The sequence below is a fragment of the Morone saxatilis genome, unplaced genomic scaffold, assembly GCF_004916995.1.
Source record: "Morone saxatilis isolate NCDOM2014 unplaced genomic scaffold, NCSU_SB_2.0 Contig18, whole genome shotgun sequence".
NCBI lineage: Eukaryota > Metazoa > Chordata > Actinopteri > Moronidae > Morone > Morone saxatilis.
In genome coordinates, this window is record NW_023339740.1 from 27,339,879 (window position 1) to 27,362,384 (window position 22,506).

The window sequence follows — 22,506 nt, forward strand, 5'->3', positions numbered from 1 at the left end:
AGGTAGGGGTGGTTGCAGCACTTGCGGAGCTCCATCATGGTGTTAATGAGGTTGGGCATGTTGTGCTGGTTCGCTCCTTTGGACAGGAAGGAGAAGTTCTTCTCCAAGATGGCTCGGTAATATTTCTTCTGAATGTTGGTCAGCTCCACCTGCAGGGACACCACACAGACGAAGTCCAAATGATGTTTTAGTACAAAGGCTGGTAATGTGGTTCTTCTTTTGCTGTGTTTTCCACCTAGTGTCTTTTCATTTATCACAATTACCCATACAATGAATCACATTGTGATTTTAGTTTCTGAATTTGAATATTGGACAATAGTAAAACCATCCAACCATTCATCTGTTGTATATTCATCACTTATACTGTTCTGGAACCTGGAAATTCAATCACAGAGCTGACACACACACACACACACACACACACACAGGCAAACGCATTCAAATTCACGCCTAAGGGCAATTTTAAAGTTTCTAATTCACCAAATCTGCATCTGTTTGGACTATAAGAGGAAACTGGAGCACCTTGAGGAAATGAACAGACATGTAAAGAACATGCAAATTCCACAAAAAAGGGCCTCAGCCGACTGCACTGGATTCAAATCACAGATCCTTTTGCTATGACGCAACAGCGCCAAGCACTGACCTCACATAACAGGAATTTTTCTTTTACCTAACTTACAATATAGTTGTGATTAAAACATGTTAGATATGATAAAATTGATTCTCAGCTGTTAAATGGAATTGTTTCTATCAAACACACACAAACAGTCATACCTCTATGATGGTCTCTTCTTTAGGTGCCAGGTTTTTTTCTACATCATCCTTCAGTCTCCTCAACATCATGGGCTTCAAAATGGCCTGAAGCTTCTTCACCTATTGGGGAGAACACAGCAGGAGGTGTAAATGTGACTTAAATGCAAATGTTGTGTTTTTTTTTTCTTGTCCTTCCTCTTTATGTCCATACTGGGAGTGTTTTTCTAAATCAAATATGTTTTGAGAAAAGAAAAAAAAATGAGAGAAAACAAAACACAGCTGACCCTAAGCAACACAACACAGGGACACATAGCAAGGACGCTGAGTGTGAGAGAACATGTTAGGATGCATTTAAAACAAACAGCACTACTTCTTGTAGCAGCAAAAGCCATCCCACACATTGACACTTTGGCCTGGCTTTAAGGCTACAATGGACTGTATCTACATACCTGTTCATCTGTTTTCAGGTCTCCAAATTCCTCCAGGAAGGTGCTTTCTGAAGGAAACTGAAGCGGCTCCAGGAAATTCAACAGGCTGAACAACTCCTCCACTGAGTTCTGCAGAGGGGTTCCTGTCAGCAGAACTTTGTGTTCCTGTTAGAAACATGGAGAGGAATATCTTTAAGAAACATGAAACATCGCACAGAACCTGCTGCTTGTAATCATATTTATTCAAACTGAACTGAAAAAGGACCCTGTGGGGTTTATCTAAACAGTCCTTCCTACAGGAACGACAGAGAGACGGGATTAAGCAAATAATAAGTCTAAGCAAATGTTGCCCAATTTACATTTTCATTTCACCCACTAAACGGTCAACAGTGACATAAGATAAAAAACACTGCTGAAAATTATATTATACTGGACGTGATTAAGCAAATTCCTACATGTACTGTATATCACTACACACACACACACACACACACACAAGACACAGACACACACACACACACACACACAGACGACACACACAGGACCAGACACGCACACGAGACCACAACACACACACACACAGACAGACACACAGACTGACCAGGTTCATGAGTTTGAGTCCCTCTAGCAGTTTGCAGTTCCTGTTTTTCAGTCGGTGGGCTTCGTCGATCACCACGCAGCGCCAGTGGAGCTTCTTCAGCTCCGGACAGTCGGCCATGATCATCTCGAAGGTGGTGATGACCCCGTGAAACTTCAGCACCCCAGGGATGGTATTGCCCTGTGGAGAAAGAGGTAGACAATGGTAAGTTTAAATGATCATTTATTTTTTTATCCTTCTGATTGATTTTATTTCTTATCTTTTTAATCTATTGTATCTAGTTTTTAGTCTTGCTTCAACTGCTTCAGTTTTATTATTATAGCTTTTAAATCTATTAATTGTATTTTATTGTCATCATATTTATCTTTGTTTTGTCTATTTAACTTATTTGATGTAGTTTTTATTTAACTTTATTAAGGTTGACACTTTTTATTGGCTTCTCAGTCGTCTGTGAAGCACCTTGAACTGCAGTAACCTGTATGAAAGATGCTACACAAATAAAGTTTAAGTGACTGATTGCAGGTCAAGTCTCACTCTTGTCTTCACAATCTCTCTTTTAACCTTCCAATAAAAGCACTAAATACCTCCAAAAATGTTGAAACTGCTGAACAAGTGAGTTTATAAGGCATGACCAAAATGAATATTCACTCCTCTTGGATATCTGCAGAAAGCCAAACTCAAAACCTATTAGCTGGACACAGTACTGCATACAGTATGATAACTCTGTATTCATCGGAGACTGGACAGGCAGAAATACCGGTTTTGAATATTTATACCACACAAAGAAAAAAAGACAAGCAGAGGGTGATTCTAAATAACTACATAGCTGAAATGAAATGGTCAAAGATGCCGATCACGTCATGGCCAGAGATAGAGCCACCCAGCAGAGAGAGTGAGGGAAAAGAGGTCAATAAGATAGAGAAAGAGAGAAATGACGAATGTCTGTCACAGCCACAGAAAAGTCTCTCAGATGGAGGATGGACACAGGAGGAGAGGAAGGCAGAGAAAAAGCAAAGATGCTCTTAAATCGTCCTCATCATCTGATGAATCATCTTGATGTTGTGAGGATAGAGCACACAAACAGAGTTAATGATCACAGGGTGGACGGTGCTCGCTTACCAAGAAAACACAGTAAATACACAATGAACTACATAACCTGCAAACACACTGATTGAGATGAACAATCTTAACCTTCTCCATGAAAATAACCTGATCTCCAACAGTAACGTTCTTCACTATATGTTTAGCCTTAAAGGAATTCATAACACATTCGTATTAATGCTTATCTCAGTAGTAGAAGCAACTCAACTATGTCCTTATATCACAAGTTTAAACAAGACCTCTAAACGGTTTACTAGGAACTGTTCAAGAGCTGTTTAAAGCTATGACAATAAGATCTCTTTGATGTTGTGAAGTGTTGCTGTAGAGGGATGGAAGGCCAGTGTGAGAGTAAAGGAGATAAAGAGGCAGATTCTGTCATTATAATAAAATATCCATTGATCTTGCCATCAGAAGATCTGAACCTGATATAGTGATAGTTGGTGGATTAACTCTGAAGTCTGGCAAACACAGCTTTAAGATGAAAATATACCACCCAGCTCGTTTAAAGCTGACGTGATTCAACAGAAACAATTCCATATCAGCGGCGGCCATCTTGGTTGTTTACAAAAATGCTTCAACAGCTAATAAGGTCACACTCCTCTGCATAGTCACTGTATGAAACCCGGCTCGATCAGATCCAGGTCGGCTGGAAATCTTTCTGAATGGAGGGGGGGCCAGACAGATCTGCCAGAGCAAATAAAACATGAGCTTTCAGATCCGTCTATTTCCCAGCATAGGTAATAGCCAACTGGGTAATTTCTTCTTTTATTACTGAACATGTTCAATAACCATAGCTACTGTATAACCTACAATAACTTCATACTAAACCTAGCACCAACCTTAAGATAGTCCCTTAAGTACAAAGAAATACATCATAATAACACTAAGATCAGCTGAACAAGAGGTTTTTGTAAGGTATTAAAAAGTGAGTTAAGATGGAGTCAAAGTTTTTAAGTTATTCAAACCCCCAACAGCAGTAAATATCAGGTTTTGTGAGTCAGTACCTGAGACTTGGAAAGCAGGAGCTTATTAAAACAGCAACTGTGAAAGCAAGTTTAATTCCCTGTCCTTTCCTTACATGCAGCTGTAACGTCTTCTGCCAATTTCTGTGACCTTGTTGTTAACTACAACATCCTCCCTGCTCTCTGCAGAGACTGCTTGCTCTCTCTCCAACGGTTTGTCTTAACCAGTAATCAGAAGACAGCAGGAAAAAAACAATACGCGACGCAGCCATAAAACATTTCAACTTTGCGGTGAACACCATTCTCAGCCAAGAAAACACATCCTACCACAGATACCACTCTCTAGACCAACCTCAACAACTCAACACTAAATGCAAAGAGTTTGTACTTCCCCTGAGGTTTGTTGGAAGGGATTTCCCGACTCTTCACTAATTACTCATTACAGCACAAAGACAGCAGGCAGGTTTGTGTTAATGTGAGTTCACCAGAGATACCAATTATATCAGCTTGAGGATGAAACAAACAATTATTTTTATATTCAGTTCATCAGTCAATTATAGTTTCTATCAGCTAATTAACTGACTTTTCTATAAAATGTTACAAAACACTTTAAAAATGTCCAAGATGTCTTCATATAGCAAGCTCCAAACAGTCCAAAACCCAAAGAGATTTAGTTCACAATGATAGAAAAGCAACAAATCCTCACATTTGAAAATGTAAACTGAATGACTTCAACAATAAATTGATTATCAGTACAGATGCACAAAAATATTTTTGGCCTATAAATTGGCCATATATATAGATATATTTTAGACCAATACATTTATTGACTAATCTATAAACTAAACACTTTATCATGAAATAATGTCTGGAAGAAAGGAAACCTCACAGACAGATGATTCATAATATGGGTTTTTCTCTTTAATAGGCAGCAATATTGTTTTTGCAGCGAGCACTACAGTCGGGGCAAGCTGTGTAGCATGTATTGAGCTATTAGCTGCGTACCCTTCTTACTAACAATTATAACTTTATAACACAACAAATAACAACCCACAATAACCTCTCTTTAACAGGCCAAACACCATGGCTCACAACCATTTCTGACTACTTGTTTCTTACTTGTGCAATAGAAAATTTTTATACATACTTATTTTATGTAAATATTGATACTGACTGAATATTTAATGTCAGTTTATAGTGCGACTATTTTAAAATATTTTGTTTTGAAAAGAAACCAATGGTAAAGTTGTATCTTATTTACTTTCAAGTTCTGTTTACTACATTAAGGTAGTAACTCTTACACACAATAATAACAACATTTTTATTTTTTTCTTTACATTCTGATTCCTTCATATATTTTGTCATTTTGTCAGGCGGAGAAAACCCTATAGCAATAAAAGTCTTCAGTATATAGTATATGTCATTCATCATGAATGACATAACACACTGTGAAACCGGCAGAATGTTAAAAAATACCGTGATTCAAATGTTTGGTCAAACCAGCCAGCACTAGTAACCGGATATGTGGTGAATATGGTCTTAACAGAAGTCAGCAACAGCTAACTCTCGCCACTTTCGAGGATTCCCTCCCCTTTTATATCCTCGTGAGGGTATGTGGTTCAGAAATAAAAGACATCCACCCACACCTTCTCCCTTTGGGTCTATTTATAAAAACGTCACACAGCTGACTCATCCACTGTGTGATGAGAGGCGATGAGCACTGTGCGCGCACTGTTAAAAATCATACATTCAAACATTACCTGTGGGTCTCTGTAAAACATCTCGTACTGCAGGATCATCTGCCGGCTGATCTGCGAGCCGTGATACACGATGACGTTTATGTTCGTCCACGTGCGAAACTCCCTCTCCCAGTTGGTGATGGTGGACAGGGGGGCGATGATGAGGAAGGGGCCGCGGATCCCCATGTTGAAGATCTCGTACAGGAAGGTGATGGACTGGATGGTCTTCCCCAAACCCATCTCATCAGCAAGTATGCAATTTTTCCTAGGAAGAAAAAAGAAAGACAGTGTGTGTGAGAGAGAGAGAGGAAGAGAGAGGGAAGGAAGACCCATTGCCATAATCCTAAAATACAGGAAATACATCTCATTTATGATAATTAGTACAACACTTAAGCTAATTAATGCAATATTATTTGTTGTATTCTTGTTCAGCTTGCCGTATGAAACATAACAGGTAGTACAGTTACCTGTCTTAATAAAAGGTCAATGTCCGACCCAAGCAAGTGTTAAAAAGTTAAGAAAGCTCGTGTAGCTGTAGCGAGGAGAGAGTTCCCAGTGAGAGGCATTTACTGTACCTCAAACATCTTTAGTGACTGTTTGAGATCAGAAGGAGGGCTGACTTTAGTCTGGGTTCGTTGGATTTATGGAATGAACTTCACTTTACAGAATGAAATCCCAGAAGGTCCACACAGCTAATGCAGGTGTGTGTGTGTGTGTCTTTGATGCCATTCTGAATACTTGAGAAATGCCAAGTGCTGTGTGAATCATCTCTCTGTGTCTACCATCAACCTCAGACAAATTTAACACTTGAAAACTAATTTAGTCCCAGTGTGACCAAGTACACTGTGTCAAGGTAATTATAAAAAGTTATTTTCAGTTTCATTGGTAGTTTAATTCTAGTTCTAATGATGCTGATGCTTGTTTTGTTTTGTGTTTTCTTATGTTATATTCAATGATTTATTCAGTCAGTTTTAGTTTACAGTGTGTTGTTTTTATTTAGATTTAGTTTACCAGAATAACTTGGGTCAGTGAATGTATTAAAAAAACTGCTTTGACTGGTTCCAGTGTGTTTGTATACAGTATTCACCTGTTGTACCAGTTGAACAGTAACCAGTTCATTCCCTCCAACTGGTATTCTCTGAGCTGGTTTCCATTCCGGTAATCTTTGGAGTGCTCCAACTTCTGCCATTTTTCCGGAGGAGGACGCTCCTGCAATGTGAAACATACATTGTACTTTCCGTTATTCCTTTAGTGGTAAGAAGTGTTTAACGTCTCACCATTTCAATTTCAGTTGAACCAAAGAATACGTAAGTGACATTTCTGCTACCATCCATCAGTTTTAAGTTGTATTATTAAAAAAAACAACTATGATTACTAACAACAACAACAACTGTGAAAAGGTTTCTTTTTCTGAATGTAGTCATCCTCACTACATAGCTGGGAAGAAGAAATATCACATATTAAAACTCTTTTGTTCCCCTGATAAATCAGAAAGGAGATAAATGAGTTCCAATTTTTGAAGGTAAGGGAGGACTCATTCTCTGATGTTGGAGATTGAATGAACAAATAATAAAATAAGTAGCTGCCTGGGTGTAATAAGTGATAATAATAGTTTTGAAATGAATAATGGCTAAAAAGCAAGAATAATATGCTCAGGTCTAATCTCTCAGGAGTGGCCAGACTCTGAAAAATGACCACTTAAATAGCTGCAATTTTGTAATCAACATCCAGCAAAGTAAACCTACTGTTCAGGAGACTGATGAGTTAAAATACACCTCTGTCACAAACTTCTTCCTACATTAAATGGCCTCTCCGTTGTTGTCTGGGCGTCACAGTGATGCCCACACTGAACACTGGAGTGCAGACGCGGAGGGGATTGCGGGTCACAGAGCAGAAGATGCTTTACATGGATCTGATTGTGAGGGTTTTCAAAACCTCAACCTGACCTCCAAAAACAAACACGAAGCCAGACCTGATGGTGCAGAACTCCAGCGTGAGAGGAAAGAAAACCTCACAGTGGTGATTGTGTTTGCACTCATTAGCACAGTAAAAAGAAAACAAGGCCAAGATGGTGAATTTGGGGGAGTGTTGTTGTAGAGATGTGGGTAGAAAGGTTGTCTGTTCTGCGGGGAGGGTTGGAGATGAAGTAGAACGCCATGATGTTGTGGTGTTGTGCAGTTTCCCTGTTGCTTTTATCTGCCCACCAACCTAAACTCAAAATGCAAATGTGTTTGCTCACTATTTATCTAACATAATGTGGTTCCAGACATCTGAATCACCGCCACATCACATCACACAGGTCTGGTGATCTACTCTTTGACAGCTGCTTCCCTGGCTGGGAAATCAACCGAGCCAATCAGAGCTCAGTAAGTAGCATTCCGAATAAAGACATCTCCCTGCACCAGAGTCAGTAAAATTGTGAATAAAACAGACACTTATACAAGTTGTTACACGGATAAGTAAGTTATAAAATCAGAATATTTCTTGCTCCAAGCAATTTGTACTGCAGCTTCTGTGTTGACTGAAAATGACAGACGGGACGTTATGTCAGTCACTGTGGACTAGTCAGGGCAAAACAAACCCATCTTCCAAATGGAAATCAGCTAACATGAACACGACGTCAGACTGAGTAATGAAGTCAAAACGAAACTGCAGTTTAGACTAATTATTAGGTTATATCTGAGGTCGACTGCTACACTACCAATGCTCTGCTTATTTGATGTCAAAGTCTTACATCTCTTTGCTTTCATTTCATAAGTTTGGTTTCATCTGAAGTGATACTTCCCCTGCTAACAACACTTTGCCACTTTATTGATGAAGATCTTTTCTCTTCACAGTGTGTGGGTCTATAATAATCACAACCTTATTGAAGAGTAAATATGTGCCACAAAGTTTTCCAAGCTTACCAAGATTTGCTTTAAACTGGCATCGTATTCACGTTCTTGAGTTTTTGTAGAATTAAAAATTTTTCCTCCTCAAAATACTTCAGTTTTTCTCTTCTCATTTTCTCATCCTCTTTATTTGTTTCTGCTCACCATGTGTCTGAGATCTGGCGGCAGCTTCTGGATCTCCTCAAACTCTTTGATCTTCTCTGGGTCCAAGTCCTCCTGCAGCTCCCACGTTGCTTCCTCATATGAGAGACTGCACCACTTAACGAGGTAATGGGTCACCTCCTACAACAACATACAGAAAAACATTGTGTGTGTGTGTGTGCCACAGGACTAAGAGTGTACCACCACACTGAGGACCTTCAGTAATAATTGCTTTCAAACCAGACAAACGCTGCTGTCAAGGTCTGTCTGTGTTTCTGTGTTACGTACCTCTCCAGTCTCAGTATCTGTGGTAACAGCCACCTCCAGCACTCTGTCCACCTCTACATAGTCTGGATTAAATAAGTCCTCATCGGGCTAGAGACAGAGAGACAAAGAGAGACGGAGAGAGAAAGAGACAACAAGAGATTATTCTTTATTACCTATTAATCAGTTCAGGGATCACTTTGAATAAAAAAGAAAATAGCCTAGAAATAAGAAGAGAGTGGGTCTTGTCAGTGGTTAATAATTTAATTCTTTGTCATTGGTTATGACACTTTGTATTTACTTTGTATTTATATATATATTCAAAATACCGCATTTTTAATTAGATAATGCATAATTTCCATATTTAAACATATTGTCTTATTCTAAGTAATCAACTGTTGCATGGTAATGACTGTCAGTTCAAATTTCTACTCTATTGATCTTTATCAGTAGTTTCTTCATATTGCAAATCTACCAGTGCTGTTTTTTTCTACCCTGTATTTATGGCACCTATTGTAATGCAACTGTGCATCCTGAAAGAAAGGCCCCCTCTGTTTCATTCACTCCATGTTGTACCAACTGTAAAGTCCTCTGGGACAATCTGGTGATTTTAACCCATATAAAATTGGCTTTACTTGACATTTCTCAATTTTAAAGCGCCATCCTCCCTCTGAATAGTGGTACCTTGCTACCATCCCTTACCCCTTAACAAGTCTTCTGAAAAGCTGTAACAAAATCCAACAATGACGTCTGACCTGGCACACTTCTATGAAGTTGAAATTAAGCAGTAAAAACTATATTATGCTTTTGTGTCAAGGTGTTGCCTTGGTTACAGTATGTTGGAGTTAACCTGTCGACCTTTATAGAACTTTAAACGCTGGATTAATGCGTTGTGAATTATCAAGCAGTTTGACCCATTCATTATGCACCTGAAGAAATCACCTTTACATTCTCCTAATCGCTTTGTGATGGACAAAATGGCTTCAGTAATATCTTCGCTATATTATCAAATACAAATGTGTCCAGAATGACGCAAAAGGAGAAGATTAGCCTTGTGTCCAGACCTGAACAGTAGATAAGAACAATAAACAGCAGACGATGATAACTGATACCTCGGTGAACAGGTGTTTCATCTGGGCCTGTTTGGTCCTGAAGCGTTTAATCTTCTGGTGGATTCTGGGATCTTTCTCCAGCTCTTCCAGAGTGGCCCATTTGCAGTGCAGGTAGGAACTAAAATACAACACAGCACACGAATCAACACAGCTTTCTTTGGTGAAACACATGGATTTTGTTTGCCTGATCGTATGTTTGTAAAATCAACAAAAGAAATAATTATTACCCATCAAAAATATCAAGACCAGTCACTGTGACCTCTCTTTTTCCACCATTAACTGAACATAATGGCTTGTACATGTAGTTAGACGAGTAGAACAAATCAGTCCTCACCATCATTTCTGCATCAAACCCAGTATAGCACCATAATCTATTTGAACCAGGTCCAGAATCTATGCTTTCAGGGTAAGTCTTGGCACAGATTATAGTACTGTCAGAGTTCAACTTGCAATGTTCTCACCTTGGCCAACAAACCAGGACTAATAAGCTCCAATAAAGCTTGTTGTTAACATGGATAAAATAGCATTACTTATTTATCATAGGTGCTAATTTAGAATTAGTCCAAAGTGACATTTGGTGGATGATGGTGATGTATACTGTTTCGTGTCACCCTCCACTGTATCTTTCAGACTCTTCATTCAATGAGTTTTATCTGTATGCACCATACATCACTGAATCTTACAGAACGGGGGAACAGTGAGGATGCCCCCCTCTGTGGTATACGCACTGAAAGAATTCCCTAATCATTAGTCGATGGGGAAGAAAGCTGAACAAATGTTGTTACTATGGTTACAGTTTGACATGCATGATTGAATCCATAAACCACAATCTATAAATGGACAAAAATAAATGTCACTGCAGTGTTCAGTGTATAGTACTTCCACTATGCAGTTACTAAACAGCCAATGCAACTACTGATGCATTTGATAATGCAATATGTATAATGGGGATTTTTACACTACAAATATTAAACTTGGGGCTTTTTTTCTGTAACTTTATAATTTGTGAATACATTATTCTAAATAAAGTCATGAAAAAGTAAAACGTTCTATTTAGTTTGATTCAACTCGAGCAAAGTCTCTATGTTTTATTCATCACCCCTGAGAATAAATTACGATCATAATAATGGCAGTATCGGTGTAGGACCTTTCTTAAAGATACAAAGTGCAGGAACAAACAGGAGGGTCTCCAGAGATCCTCAGACTGGCTAGAAGAGCTGAACCTTGGTGAGAGGATGACAAAAACTCTGCTCTCCCTCAACAGCTACTGCTGAGAAGCACTTTACTGACTCTGGAGAGTAGACCAAAGCTAAAACACAGCCCGTGTGTGCAAAGTCAACTTCTCTGGGAGAAATCATTGTCATAAGAACTATTAACTAAGCCGCTCTAACAAAGTGAAGACACTCCTTCAATGTTTTCAGCAATGAAGAGGGTCAATTTAAACACCTCTGAGGCTGAACGTGTGCATAATGGAACTCAGGACTTGCTGTAGATTCATCAGGGATGATTTTTAGGACTGTTTTTTGATTATTTAAGCAAAGCTTACCCTAACTTGCCACCCCGTGCCAAGGTGTTCCCTCCCTTTCCTCTACCTAACAAGCAACACACCAGCATGGTCACATGGAGCACAGCCCCAGTGATCACATGGGTTTTACTTCAGGTGCTTCATTTTCCATGCTAGTGGGTCTGTTACTAAATTGCAGAATAATCCATCAAACAGTTGCCAAGATATATCCCTTTGAATCACAAATGTCAACCCGCTGATGGCGCTTTAGTAAAAGTCAGGGGATCACCAAAGTCATTTCTTCCTCTGGATAACATAAATGTCTGTGCAAAGTTTAATAGAAATCCATCCAATAGTTGTTGAGATATTTCAGTCCAGACCAAAGTGGTGGACTAACACCAGCCACGCTATCGGCTAAAAAACGTGTGCATAGGCTGGTGTCCACAGTACCATCCTGACACAGATATGAACTGTATATGTACACTGAGTTACACCTTCACTGTGCAGTATAATCCAATACAACAGCCCTAGTTGTTCACGCCCTACTCCCACATATTCGCACCTGGAAGCTGCCCAGAACAGCCACAGTCCGATCGGTCGGCCACTAAGCAGCTCCACTGGGTGAGCAGGGGCTTTGCTAAAGGACCTCTCGGCGGTGGCTATGAGAGAGGGGCTGCTTGTTCACAATCCTGCCAACCGATGACCTTTCGATCAAAAGCTCCCTTCTAATCTTAAGGCCACAACTGTCCAACAAACAGCATGCTGAAACACTACAGATTTCCCAGAGTTCTGGTACGATTCAATTCTGGTCGTTTTGGATTCTGCAGTTAATTGTGGTGTTGTACTGGATTGCACTTAGAGATAGTTCTAATATTCTGACCGACTCATGCACAGTATGTAATTAGAGACGATAAAAACACCCCTGGCATGGTTCACCTGATCTGAGAAAGTGGATAGCGAACGGCAACATAAAATGGAATGAAAACCAATTAACGGACATCAATCAAGCACCAGCTAAATGTATAATAATGCCAGTATATGTAGATGATTAAGAGAAACTCACAAATTTCTGTACTTGACATAAAACTCCTCTGTCTCCTCCGCTTGGTCCTCTGAAGTCTAGGGAGGGAGAGAAGGAGAGAGAAAAATTAAGTGAAGGAGAATCAAATATATGGCGAGCAGCAGGAAAGTAGGTTAGACTGAGGGGGAGAAAACCAAAAGAATGCATTTATAATCCACACAAAATAGTTGATTCATTCATGAAATCGTGTGTGCGTGCATATGTGTGTATTCTTTCTTCTTCACCTCTTTCTTTGCTATTCTGACAGACAGAATTTTCTCAATGATGTTGGCCTCGTCCTCAGGTGGTTCCTGAGGGAGAGAAAGACAGAAAAGATTAGCTGTCTACAAGGATGAAGGTCAGTTCACAGAGAGCGTTCATACAGCAGCAGTGTAATAAAGGCTTCAGCCTGAAAGCATTCGCAGAGGCACCTCACAAATTCTAAATGTGTATTACACAAAATATTGGCAATAATTATTAGATAATGTCTCATCCTGAGAGGTAATAGTTTGTCCTACATGTTTATACGAATGACACAATATAATTCGAAACTGCAGCCTCTGAAGTGACAAAACATTATGACCTTCATGAAGTTAGACTAGTGACAGTGAGTCTTATTTTACCTGCATATTAAAACTGAAAAGTAGCATGTGACAGGAAGTGAAACTGAAGTAAAGAGAGGAAAAAAGGAGGAGAGAAGAACAGAAACAGAGGTAGTATTTGATCTTAATTCACCTCAGCCTGCCAGGCCAGCGCGGTGGCGTTGAGCGCTGAGATGCGGCCGGCTCCGAGAACTGCGATAGTCTCTCCATCGTCGTCTACCACCTTAAAGTCCAAATCCTCGTTATACTTCCTCCTCTTGACCTGACGTCCTGAACGCCGCTTCTAAAAAACAGGAAGGAGACAGATGAATGAACAGACAGAAGAAAGAGAGACGCAGATAAGGGAGGAAGAGTTGAGGAAGAATAAGGATGGAGAAGGAACGGAGGAGAGGAAAGAAGACGACCCAGAAGTGGAAGAAATACAATGAGGTATTGGGGTGAATTGAGGGGAAAGTGTGAGAGGAAGAATAGAGGGAAGGGGAAGTGAGATGGAAGGAGGAAAAGAAGAGATTTTAGGGTGAAAAGTGTTGAGTGAGGAAGGAAGGGATGGAAGGACAGCGGAGGAAGGAATTGAGGAGGAAAGGAAGGAATTAAAGAGGAAAGAAATGAAATGATGCAAAGATGGAGGAAATCCAAATAGAAATGTCATGGGAAATTGCTGCTACTTAGTTATTTAACAGAATCTTTGTAACTGAACATGCAGATGAGCTCTTTAACAACAAAACACGAGGGCATTAAATGTTGAGTAATAATGTCTGACGTTATTTATTAAAACAGATGTGATGGAGAAAAAAAAAACCTGTTTGACATCATAATGTTGACGTTTCCCTGCACTTGAGTCACCCTGTATCAGTGTTTTCCCCACTGCTAAGGACGCTGTAACGTCAGATTATTAAAGGTCAAATTAATTATGATACCTCGGTATCTCTGAGACGTGAACAACTTGCCTTCTGTTTTATGCCTACAAGAATGTCTCCTCAATTTAAAACACTGCAATTCCCAAAACCCCATCTGCTTCCTGTCACAAAGAGGATGTTTCTACTTGTTACAACATGTTTGAAGTGCTCTCAACATTATATTCTTTTGGCAATGGTCTAATTTGTTCCCAACAGTAATCGTGTAAGTCTCCTATAAATTCACACTCAATCCATGTAGCCCACAGCCTGCAGGGTCTATCCAGTCTTTCACTCACCGCGTTATCCAGAGGGTCTTGGCTGTCCTCTCCACCCATATTGAGGGCTGACATTGAGGTAGTGTCGTCACTCTCCGCCCCCTCCTGGACAGCCAGCTCCTGGTTTCTCCTCTTTCCCTTCTTCTTCTTCTCCACCGGCGCTGCGCCAGGATCTCTGTGAGGAGAGGAATTCTGATGAGTAATTAGCGGCTCTAGTAGCCTGCAGCAGCGTCATCTCACTCAGCCAGAGGCTGGAAACTCTACCGCTCCCTGAGGATTTGTAGAGGGCTGTTTCAGACAGTTATATCTGGTACAAAGACTGTATCCACACTTTGTTCTAATCTTTTCTAGGTACCGTTATTTCCTGATCATCAAGACAATCACTGAGAGCAACCAGCTGGTGAAATGCTGGCCACGAGATTGGAGCACGCTTTGGACCAGAAGGCTGCCGGTTTAAATCCCCTGACTGGTTAAGAAAATCAGAGCAGAGGAGCTGACAGGTCCATGGAGGTTGTTATGTAATGACTTATTTGCATATCTGCTGCAAAAATCAACTGAAAAATGATTTTCTTTAAGACAGTGATACGGCAGTTAGTTAGAGCATCTTTAGCTTATGTTATGTGACATATTTCTGAGTGGAACGACTGAGCATTTTAGGAGACGTTTGATCAAATCATTCAGGGATCTGATTGCTGGAAAGTGGGTGTGACACAGTGAGCATGAAGAAAACAACAGGGATTTGAAGATAGATATCTCAATTCAATTATAGAGAACTGATTAAGAGGTGGAGAAGGAGGGAGTGAAACCACTTAAACCACAACTGTTCACTTCTGTCAATTTGATAAATAACCAATAAGATGTAAAGGGCCTGAGGGCAAGACTAGTGTGATATATTTTAGGAAAGAAAGCAGAAGGAATTTTAATTGTATGTATAATGTTATATTTTTTAACCAAACATGTGCCAGGAGATAGCATAAATTAGTACAAACAAAGAAACAACAACTTTTGGCTGGATGGGGCCTCTAAGGCAATCGCTAATGGGATCTTAAGCAGGATGCGGCCCCACCACTTCACCAGAAATCAATAACCAGTCCACACCTCTCCAATGTGTCACAGCACAATGGCACATCATAGTGATCATAGTGGATCATATGTGCACAGATTGCACCCAGACACCCAATATTTACGGCACAGTCCAAGAAGAGTCCAGCATGCAGCAGAGTGGGGGAGAAAACAGCTCTATCCCTGCACCGAGAGGCACGAGGGAGAGCGCCCAGTTAAAGCACCCAAATAACAATCTTCCTGACCAAAACACTCAGTGTGAGTCATAGAAAAACAAGACATCACGGAGAAAGAAACAAATGAAAGAGCAGGGAGAGGGAATAAATAATTAGAATAGTTATAAGTTATAAGTTCTCTTTCAAATCAAGCATCTTAAGACTTCAGTACACGTTAAGAACAAATACTACTGGCACCACTACAGAGAACTGCCCATGCACATTTAATATCCAGGAATTCACATTATAGACACTACTGCTGACCATACACAGTCCAGCCTTATAGGTTTAGACCTTGTCCTGTTACTGTATTTCAATCACACAAGAGCCTGAGCTGTCTGCTAAACTGAAACCAGCACTTAATTTACACAGGCTTCTGTTCGAGTGTTTTGTTGTCAATTCATTCCTTTTTTTTAAAACAGGAGACCAACATAGTGTATGACTCAGTTTCCTGAACATGCATTTGACCCATGTTTGACCGCATTCACGAGACTGCTGTCCCTTATAAATCTCACCGAGAGAGACACTGTGTCTGCAACTGCAGTTCCACTCACATCACTGCTAAGCCACAGTATTACTGTCTGTCCCATCAGCCACCACTTACAACATCACATCGACTTTTGTGACGTATAGCAAGTATTTATCTCAGGTTTTACATCCCACTTATTCATACTTATACATATTATATATGCACATTTTATTTGACACATACACACACCCTTTATATAATACAAATAAAACACATGTGAAAATGTGCATATATAATGTGTTTAAGTATGAGTAAGAAGGATGTAACCCCCCCTTTCCTGTCACTCTTCTGCTACCTCTATCCATTTAAGGCAGAAATATATATCTATATATTTTTTATTGTATCTTATCTTATCTCTTACACATATAACGAACTTTATCATATAAAATAAGATATTTCAGTTTCTAATTTGCAATCAGAAAACAGACTCAGAACTAGCAGGAGGCCTTATGTATTAACCTTTTTTCCAGAATGAATTTGTATTAATATATACAGTGACCAATACTTTCAATAAATGAGTTGATGGTAAAAACTTGAAACACATTAAGCACTTATGTTTTATTAATTGAAATTATTTTAATGATTAAAAAGCTTTTAGTTTTACAAAAAAAAAGCAGGAGTGCCATGTCCCAAGTGGACATCATGCATTTACTGTATCCTGCTTACAGACTGCATAACAATGTCTAATGTCTCTCAGATTACCATAAAGTAGAGGTGGTGGGCAATCTGGGCAATAATATCACAATCTATTTAATCGCAGTCAGGATCCATCATCTGTTGCTATCTCTTTTTTCAGTTTTGAAATGCCCTATAGACTACAGCCAGATTCGAAAATTCTCCATTTGAACCATTAAAACAGAAAATTGCATTAGAGATAACAAGGTTTCAAAATGGTCATATGGTCAATAGTCAGTGAGGTTATGTGAAATTAGTTAACAAAAGTAAGAGGCACTTAGTCTCTACCATTTGCCTGAAAAGAAGCCTTATCACAGTCAGATTGCATGAAGCCATTCATTTTAACTTGCAAAGTAGGGGAACACAATTAGTTTGAAATTCTCTCGCAGTTTATTTTACAAAAAGTAACAACACACAAGTATATGGTAAAAAAAAAAAATAACCTAAATGGGCTTATAAAGTCATCTCACCCAGAAAGAAACAACAAAGAAAAGAAAAAGGGAGAGAGAAATGACAAAGTACTTAAAGTAACTACTGTATTATCAGGTTCTGAATGGAAAAAATAATAATTTGTGCTCACAAATGAGTCACTAGTGTTTCTGAATTACTTTGGTAATTTTGGCCATGAAGAATCCAATCTGGTTTAATGTTTTGATCTGGACAGAGATACATGGATATACTTTGAATTTCACCTGTTAAAACAATGTTGAGTTATCTTTAATATTCCTTAAACACACGTTCAAATGTTACATTTATTTAACATTATGCTCTGTTAATCCACGGACAAATCTGATTAATATGAGAGCATCAATTACACATTCAAAGAGACCTGCCAGACTCTGCAGTACAGCACAAAGTGGCTATATCTTTAAGTTCCTATTCATCAGACTGTATATGGCAGGTTTGGGAAATTAACACCAGGAAATCAGTAATTAACCCTAGCTGATTGATTAGTTCCCTCTACAACTGAACTTAGAGTGTGACCATCGATCCCTCAGGAGTCAGTCTTCTTTTTAAAAATGAAGCTGATGTGTGAAGTGCACGTGAGAGCGACTGGTGGATTCAGGACTGCACTGGCAGCTGTGGTCTGAGGATTCTCCTGCCCCACTTTACGATATCCTCTCTCTTTCGCACTGAAACTTCGCCAACAGTGAAAAAAAGGACAAAGCAACAGATTCAGATGGGATTAAAGCTGCACCACATGAGGACTTTGTAATCTTCTTGTGAAAAGTGTTATCTGAACAAAGCAAGACCCGATACCACAGCTGACCTGGAAATGACCCGGAGTCAGCCAAGTTCACCAGTCCTCCTTCTTCCAGATATCCACAGCTCTTTTCTCTCCACTTTTATCTATGTTCCTCCTCTCCTTCGGTCTCATCTTTTCTTTCATGTCATTACTTCTGTTTTCATATTCCCTTATCATCAATAAACCCATTTCTCTCTCTCTCTCTTCTCCCTCTTTCACAGCAGTGATTGTGATCTCTCAACTCTCCATTACCTTCCTCAGCGCTTCTTCTCACCCTCTCACCCTCTCACACTTATCAGAAACTTTTTTCCTTTCTCTGTCTCTCATCATTTCTTTGTTGCCTTTCTTAATTTCACATCAGTGACTCATATCTTCTCTCTCCTCCATTTATTTATACTTTATTTCTAACGCCTTTCCCTTTGTCCTCTTCCCACAATTTCAGTCATAAAACTCTCTACTACCTAAACTTTACTTCCTTCGGAGAATATTGACTTTCTTTCATTCTTTCATATCCGTCGCCTTTCTCTCTTCCACATTACAGTATTATAACCACATCCCAGCTTTGTTCTCTTTCTTGACGAAGTCAACCAGAAATATATTTCCAATCCCTCGTCTCTTCAGTCTCTTTGTGAACAGCCACAACACAACGGGTATCCTGCCATAAAGCATCTATAACAGCTCTTTCTTTACAATTTATGACGTTCACTTTTGCACAAATGTAATTCAATCTGTTTGTGCCAGAGTTACTTTATGATAGGCGTATACTCTAGAATATAACATTAATTATAATTATTACTCTTAGTTTACATACTGTATATTTTCTGTTCTCTCTTAATGGTGGTGGTGTTTGGATTTACAATTTTACTGTGGAGCACAGAAACAACACAGAGACACACACAGGATCTAATTTATAACAATTTACTGACTTAAACAGATTAAAGTCAGAGAAAGTCAGCCACTGTGGTCAGTGAACGTTAAATGGTATTCCTTTTATAGAAATACTTATTATGCGTTAAAAAAAAAAAGCTGTGAAACAGGTATTTCAAAAATTAACTATTATTGATCTGTTAAAGGTTTAAAAAAAAATAACTCAGAATCTCAAGAGTGGAGGTAAAGTGCAACAAGTAAACCAATAACACAGAGACAAGAAAGAAGTCAGCATTATTGCAGTAATGTTTCAGAGCCTCTCTATCTTTGCTTCGACTTCACAACCTCATAAAGAGCGTTCAGCTGTTCTGAAGTGGGTTGAGAAAAAAACAAAGAAAGGAACAAACTAAAAAAAGACGGAAAAGGGAAGAATTTGTGGAAGACAAAGTGTGGAAGGGGAGAAACAAATGAAGAAAGGTACAGAGGAAGACAGACAGGGGCATGAGAGTGACTATTTGGGGAAAAAAGAAAATCTTGCCACCAAAAGATAGCTTTTCTGTGTTTCTCCAGCAGTATGTCATTGTGTCCGTTTGTGTTGAAATTATGGATTCCACTTGGGCAGACGTGCTGTGAGCGCTTTGCCAAAACAGATGGTTGAGTTTAGGCATCAGATTTTATTTTAAATATTGCATTTTGGTATAAGCCTCGAGATAGCTGGGTTTTGGTACGCAGTTAAAAATCTGGATTTTATCAGCAGATTGTTATTTTAACTATTTTATTTATATCAGAACATATTGGAAAACTTTCTCGCAGTATTCATATTGCTTGTTTTATTCAACCAAATGACCAAAACACAAAGATATTCAGTAAACTATCACATACAGCATCAAGCATTCAAATCTGAGAAGCTGTAATTAGTTGGCAATTTTGTCTTAAAATTATGAATCCGTTGTAAAAATAGTTGCTAATTTCTTTTCTGCCAATCAACTAATCCACTCATCACTGCAGCTCTAGTAATGGGTTACATAAACTGCTGTGGTTAAGGTTAGAATAATAATGTGTGTGCACCCTCCGAACACAGAGAGACAGGGCTGTCCACTCTGATTAGAAAAGTGTCAAAAATCCCTATACATCTTCATCAGATATCTACACTGTGTGTCTTAGCTTGTCTCTGCGTGAGGGAGGGCAGTAATGGAGTCATACAGGACCACTTGTGTTTGAGGTGCTTTAATAACAGAAAAAGGATGCAGGCGAAACGTTTTTTTCTGTTTTGTTCCTGCCAATTTCCAGGCCCTCAGAGTAGCCATCATCTATTTGTTTGTTCATCCATCACATGCAACATCTCAGATCCAATTTCAAAAAAATTGAGGAGCCAATTCATTCTTGCACATTTCCAAAATCACGAGCTCCAAGCTTCATTCTCACGGCTCACTTTGCTAAAGTACCACACTGTGTATCCATGTCGTCCTGGGTCTGAATAAGACTGATCACATCTTTTCTGTCTCTTCAATAAAGCACAAAAAAGCCAAAATATAGCCTTTAAGTGAAATACTTGTTACCCAGCTGCCCAGAGAAGAACTGCATAATTTGTTGCAGATGACAGGTTTACTGCTGCCCTGCTCTTTCTTGCTTGCTTTACTTCGTCAGTGTCTGCTTCTTGGAGTTTTTCTAGCACAGCCTCTTTCACTTTCTTTCTTCTAAATCCTTTCCCACTCTGCCTTCCTCTCGCTCTCTTATAAATCTCTCGCTCTTCCCATGAATTCCCAGCCAGTCAGAATGTCTTACCTGGGTTTGCGGCCCCTCTGTTTTGGCGCTGAGGGGACTGGGGTCTTGCTGTTGGCCCGACCATGGTTCTTGCCATGGACCTGCCCTGCGACCTTAGAGTGGAGGCCAGGGGTAGGAGGAGGTGCTGTTGGAGGACAGGGGAGTGAAAAGAGGACATGATGAAGATAATCTTTACGATTTGGTGACAAAACATAAACATAACTAGGCAGGTAGGCAGGTAGCATGTGCAACATTAAGCTGAATAAATGAAATCAAGGATGTTAGGTTCTGTGTCTATGTACTGTGTTCATTTACAGCTGCTAGAAAGCTGTTAAAGAACTGACATTAGCACCCGATATAACAGGTCCTAACTGGCTGATTCCAGGAGCAACTGTTGTTGTGAAAAGCAGATTTTTGAAAAAAAACAAACTTTTATTGTGAAATTAAAAGTTCTATAGAAAGTCCAATGAAACATGTCATTATATTTTATTACGTTACGTTATTGTTTTCTACAATTTATTCATGTGATTATTGATCACATGAATAAACTAATTACTGATCATTTGCTCTTGTCATAGGGAAGAAAACCTTTACACAGTCAACATTTCACTGATTGTTTTTTAACTGATGTAATAATATATGTTTATTTCATATATTCATTATTCTACAGGTTTAACAGACATTCAGCATCATTTAGGTTCATGATGAATGGCGTCTTCAAAACATGCATCAATGCTATTTCGGTTTTTCAGCTTTTATGCTAATGCACCCCCCATACCTGTGTGCACACACACACGCAGGCATACTCAGCCTTAATTAAATCCAGCAATCACATTCTAATAAGCTTAATTTATCCCGACATGTCTGATCATGATTTAAGAACATTTAAGAACAGAACCGTCATCATCTGTACCTTCCAATTAGTGCTGAAATATTCCAGCTCCAATGCTTGATGTGAGATGACATGCTGGACATTTTACTTTGGTTGCTGAGTTTAGGGATGTCACGAGAACCGATACTTCGGTAGCTAGTCGATGCAAATATTCTGAAAACATGACGTTTTTCTACAGTACTGTAGGTAGGTAGGGATGCGATTCCTCCTGACCTGATGGCACAGCATGTTCACCTACCAATAAGATAGTCTGCTGTTAAACGCCTCCCAGCACGGAACAACAAGCTGCAGCGACAGCTCGACTACTACTACATTTCTAGTATTGTGACATCCCTAGTTGACTCACGCACAGGAAGACACAAACACACATCTGATGTACTACCAAAGGTCAATCTGAATTAAATGTACTAAAGATTGAAACGCAGCAGAGGTTGAACCTGGTTTAGGGGCATTTAGGGATAAAACAAACATTGTTACTGTCACATGACTGAGGTAATCCGGCTGTATCTAAAAGGAATTTAATAGTGACACTACTTTTATTCGTTGATATTATTCCTGAAACAAGACATTTCAACTGCTTGAGCATAACTATATAGAATGGATAAATAGTGTGAAAACCCCTTTAATACACAGGATATCATGACAGATCTATACCTTTAATAGCAGCTCTGTTACGGATGATTATTGTCAGCACTGATTGGTTTGTCTCTTAATTTTTAATTGGATTAATTCAGTGATTCCCAACCAGGAATATGTGTACCCCGGTTACCAGGGGGTACATGAAAAGATTGTGTAACTCAACTAATTTTACAAAAGATAAATTACATTTTAATTAAAAATACATACATATATCAACATATTGAGTCAGCTCCAACACCTGAACACCAGATGTTACAACTGAGAGTGTCTGTCTGTACATGTATTGTTTGA

The 22,506-nt window shown here is 39.2% G+C and overlaps 1 protein-coding gene across 1 annotated transcript in view; it reads right to left on the minus strand.

Annotated features, from left to right (window-relative positions):
• The window catches only part of chd6 (chromodomain helicase DNA binding protein 6), a gene marked incomplete in the record, with an annotated part of 91,110 nt that overhangs the window by 31,425 nt on the left and 37,179 nt on the right, over nt 1-22,506 (minus strand). The window contains 14 exon segments of the mRNA XM_035661471.1: nt 2-149; nt 775-873; nt 1,203-1,346; nt 1,783-1,959; nt 5,603-5,846; nt 6,669-6,790; nt 8,617-8,754; nt 8,902-8,988; nt 9,990-10,107; nt 12,557-12,612; nt 12,799-12,864; nt 13,289-13,438; nt 14,348-14,501; nt 20,706-20,829. Coding sequence (XP_035517364.1) covers nt 2-149; nt 775-873; nt 1,203-1,346; nt 1,783-1,959; nt 5,603-5,846; nt 6,669-6,790; nt 8,617-8,754; nt 8,902-8,988; nt 9,990-10,107; nt 12,557-12,612; nt 12,799-12,864; nt 13,289-13,438; nt 14,348-14,501; nt 20,706-20,829 — 1,827 coding nt within the window.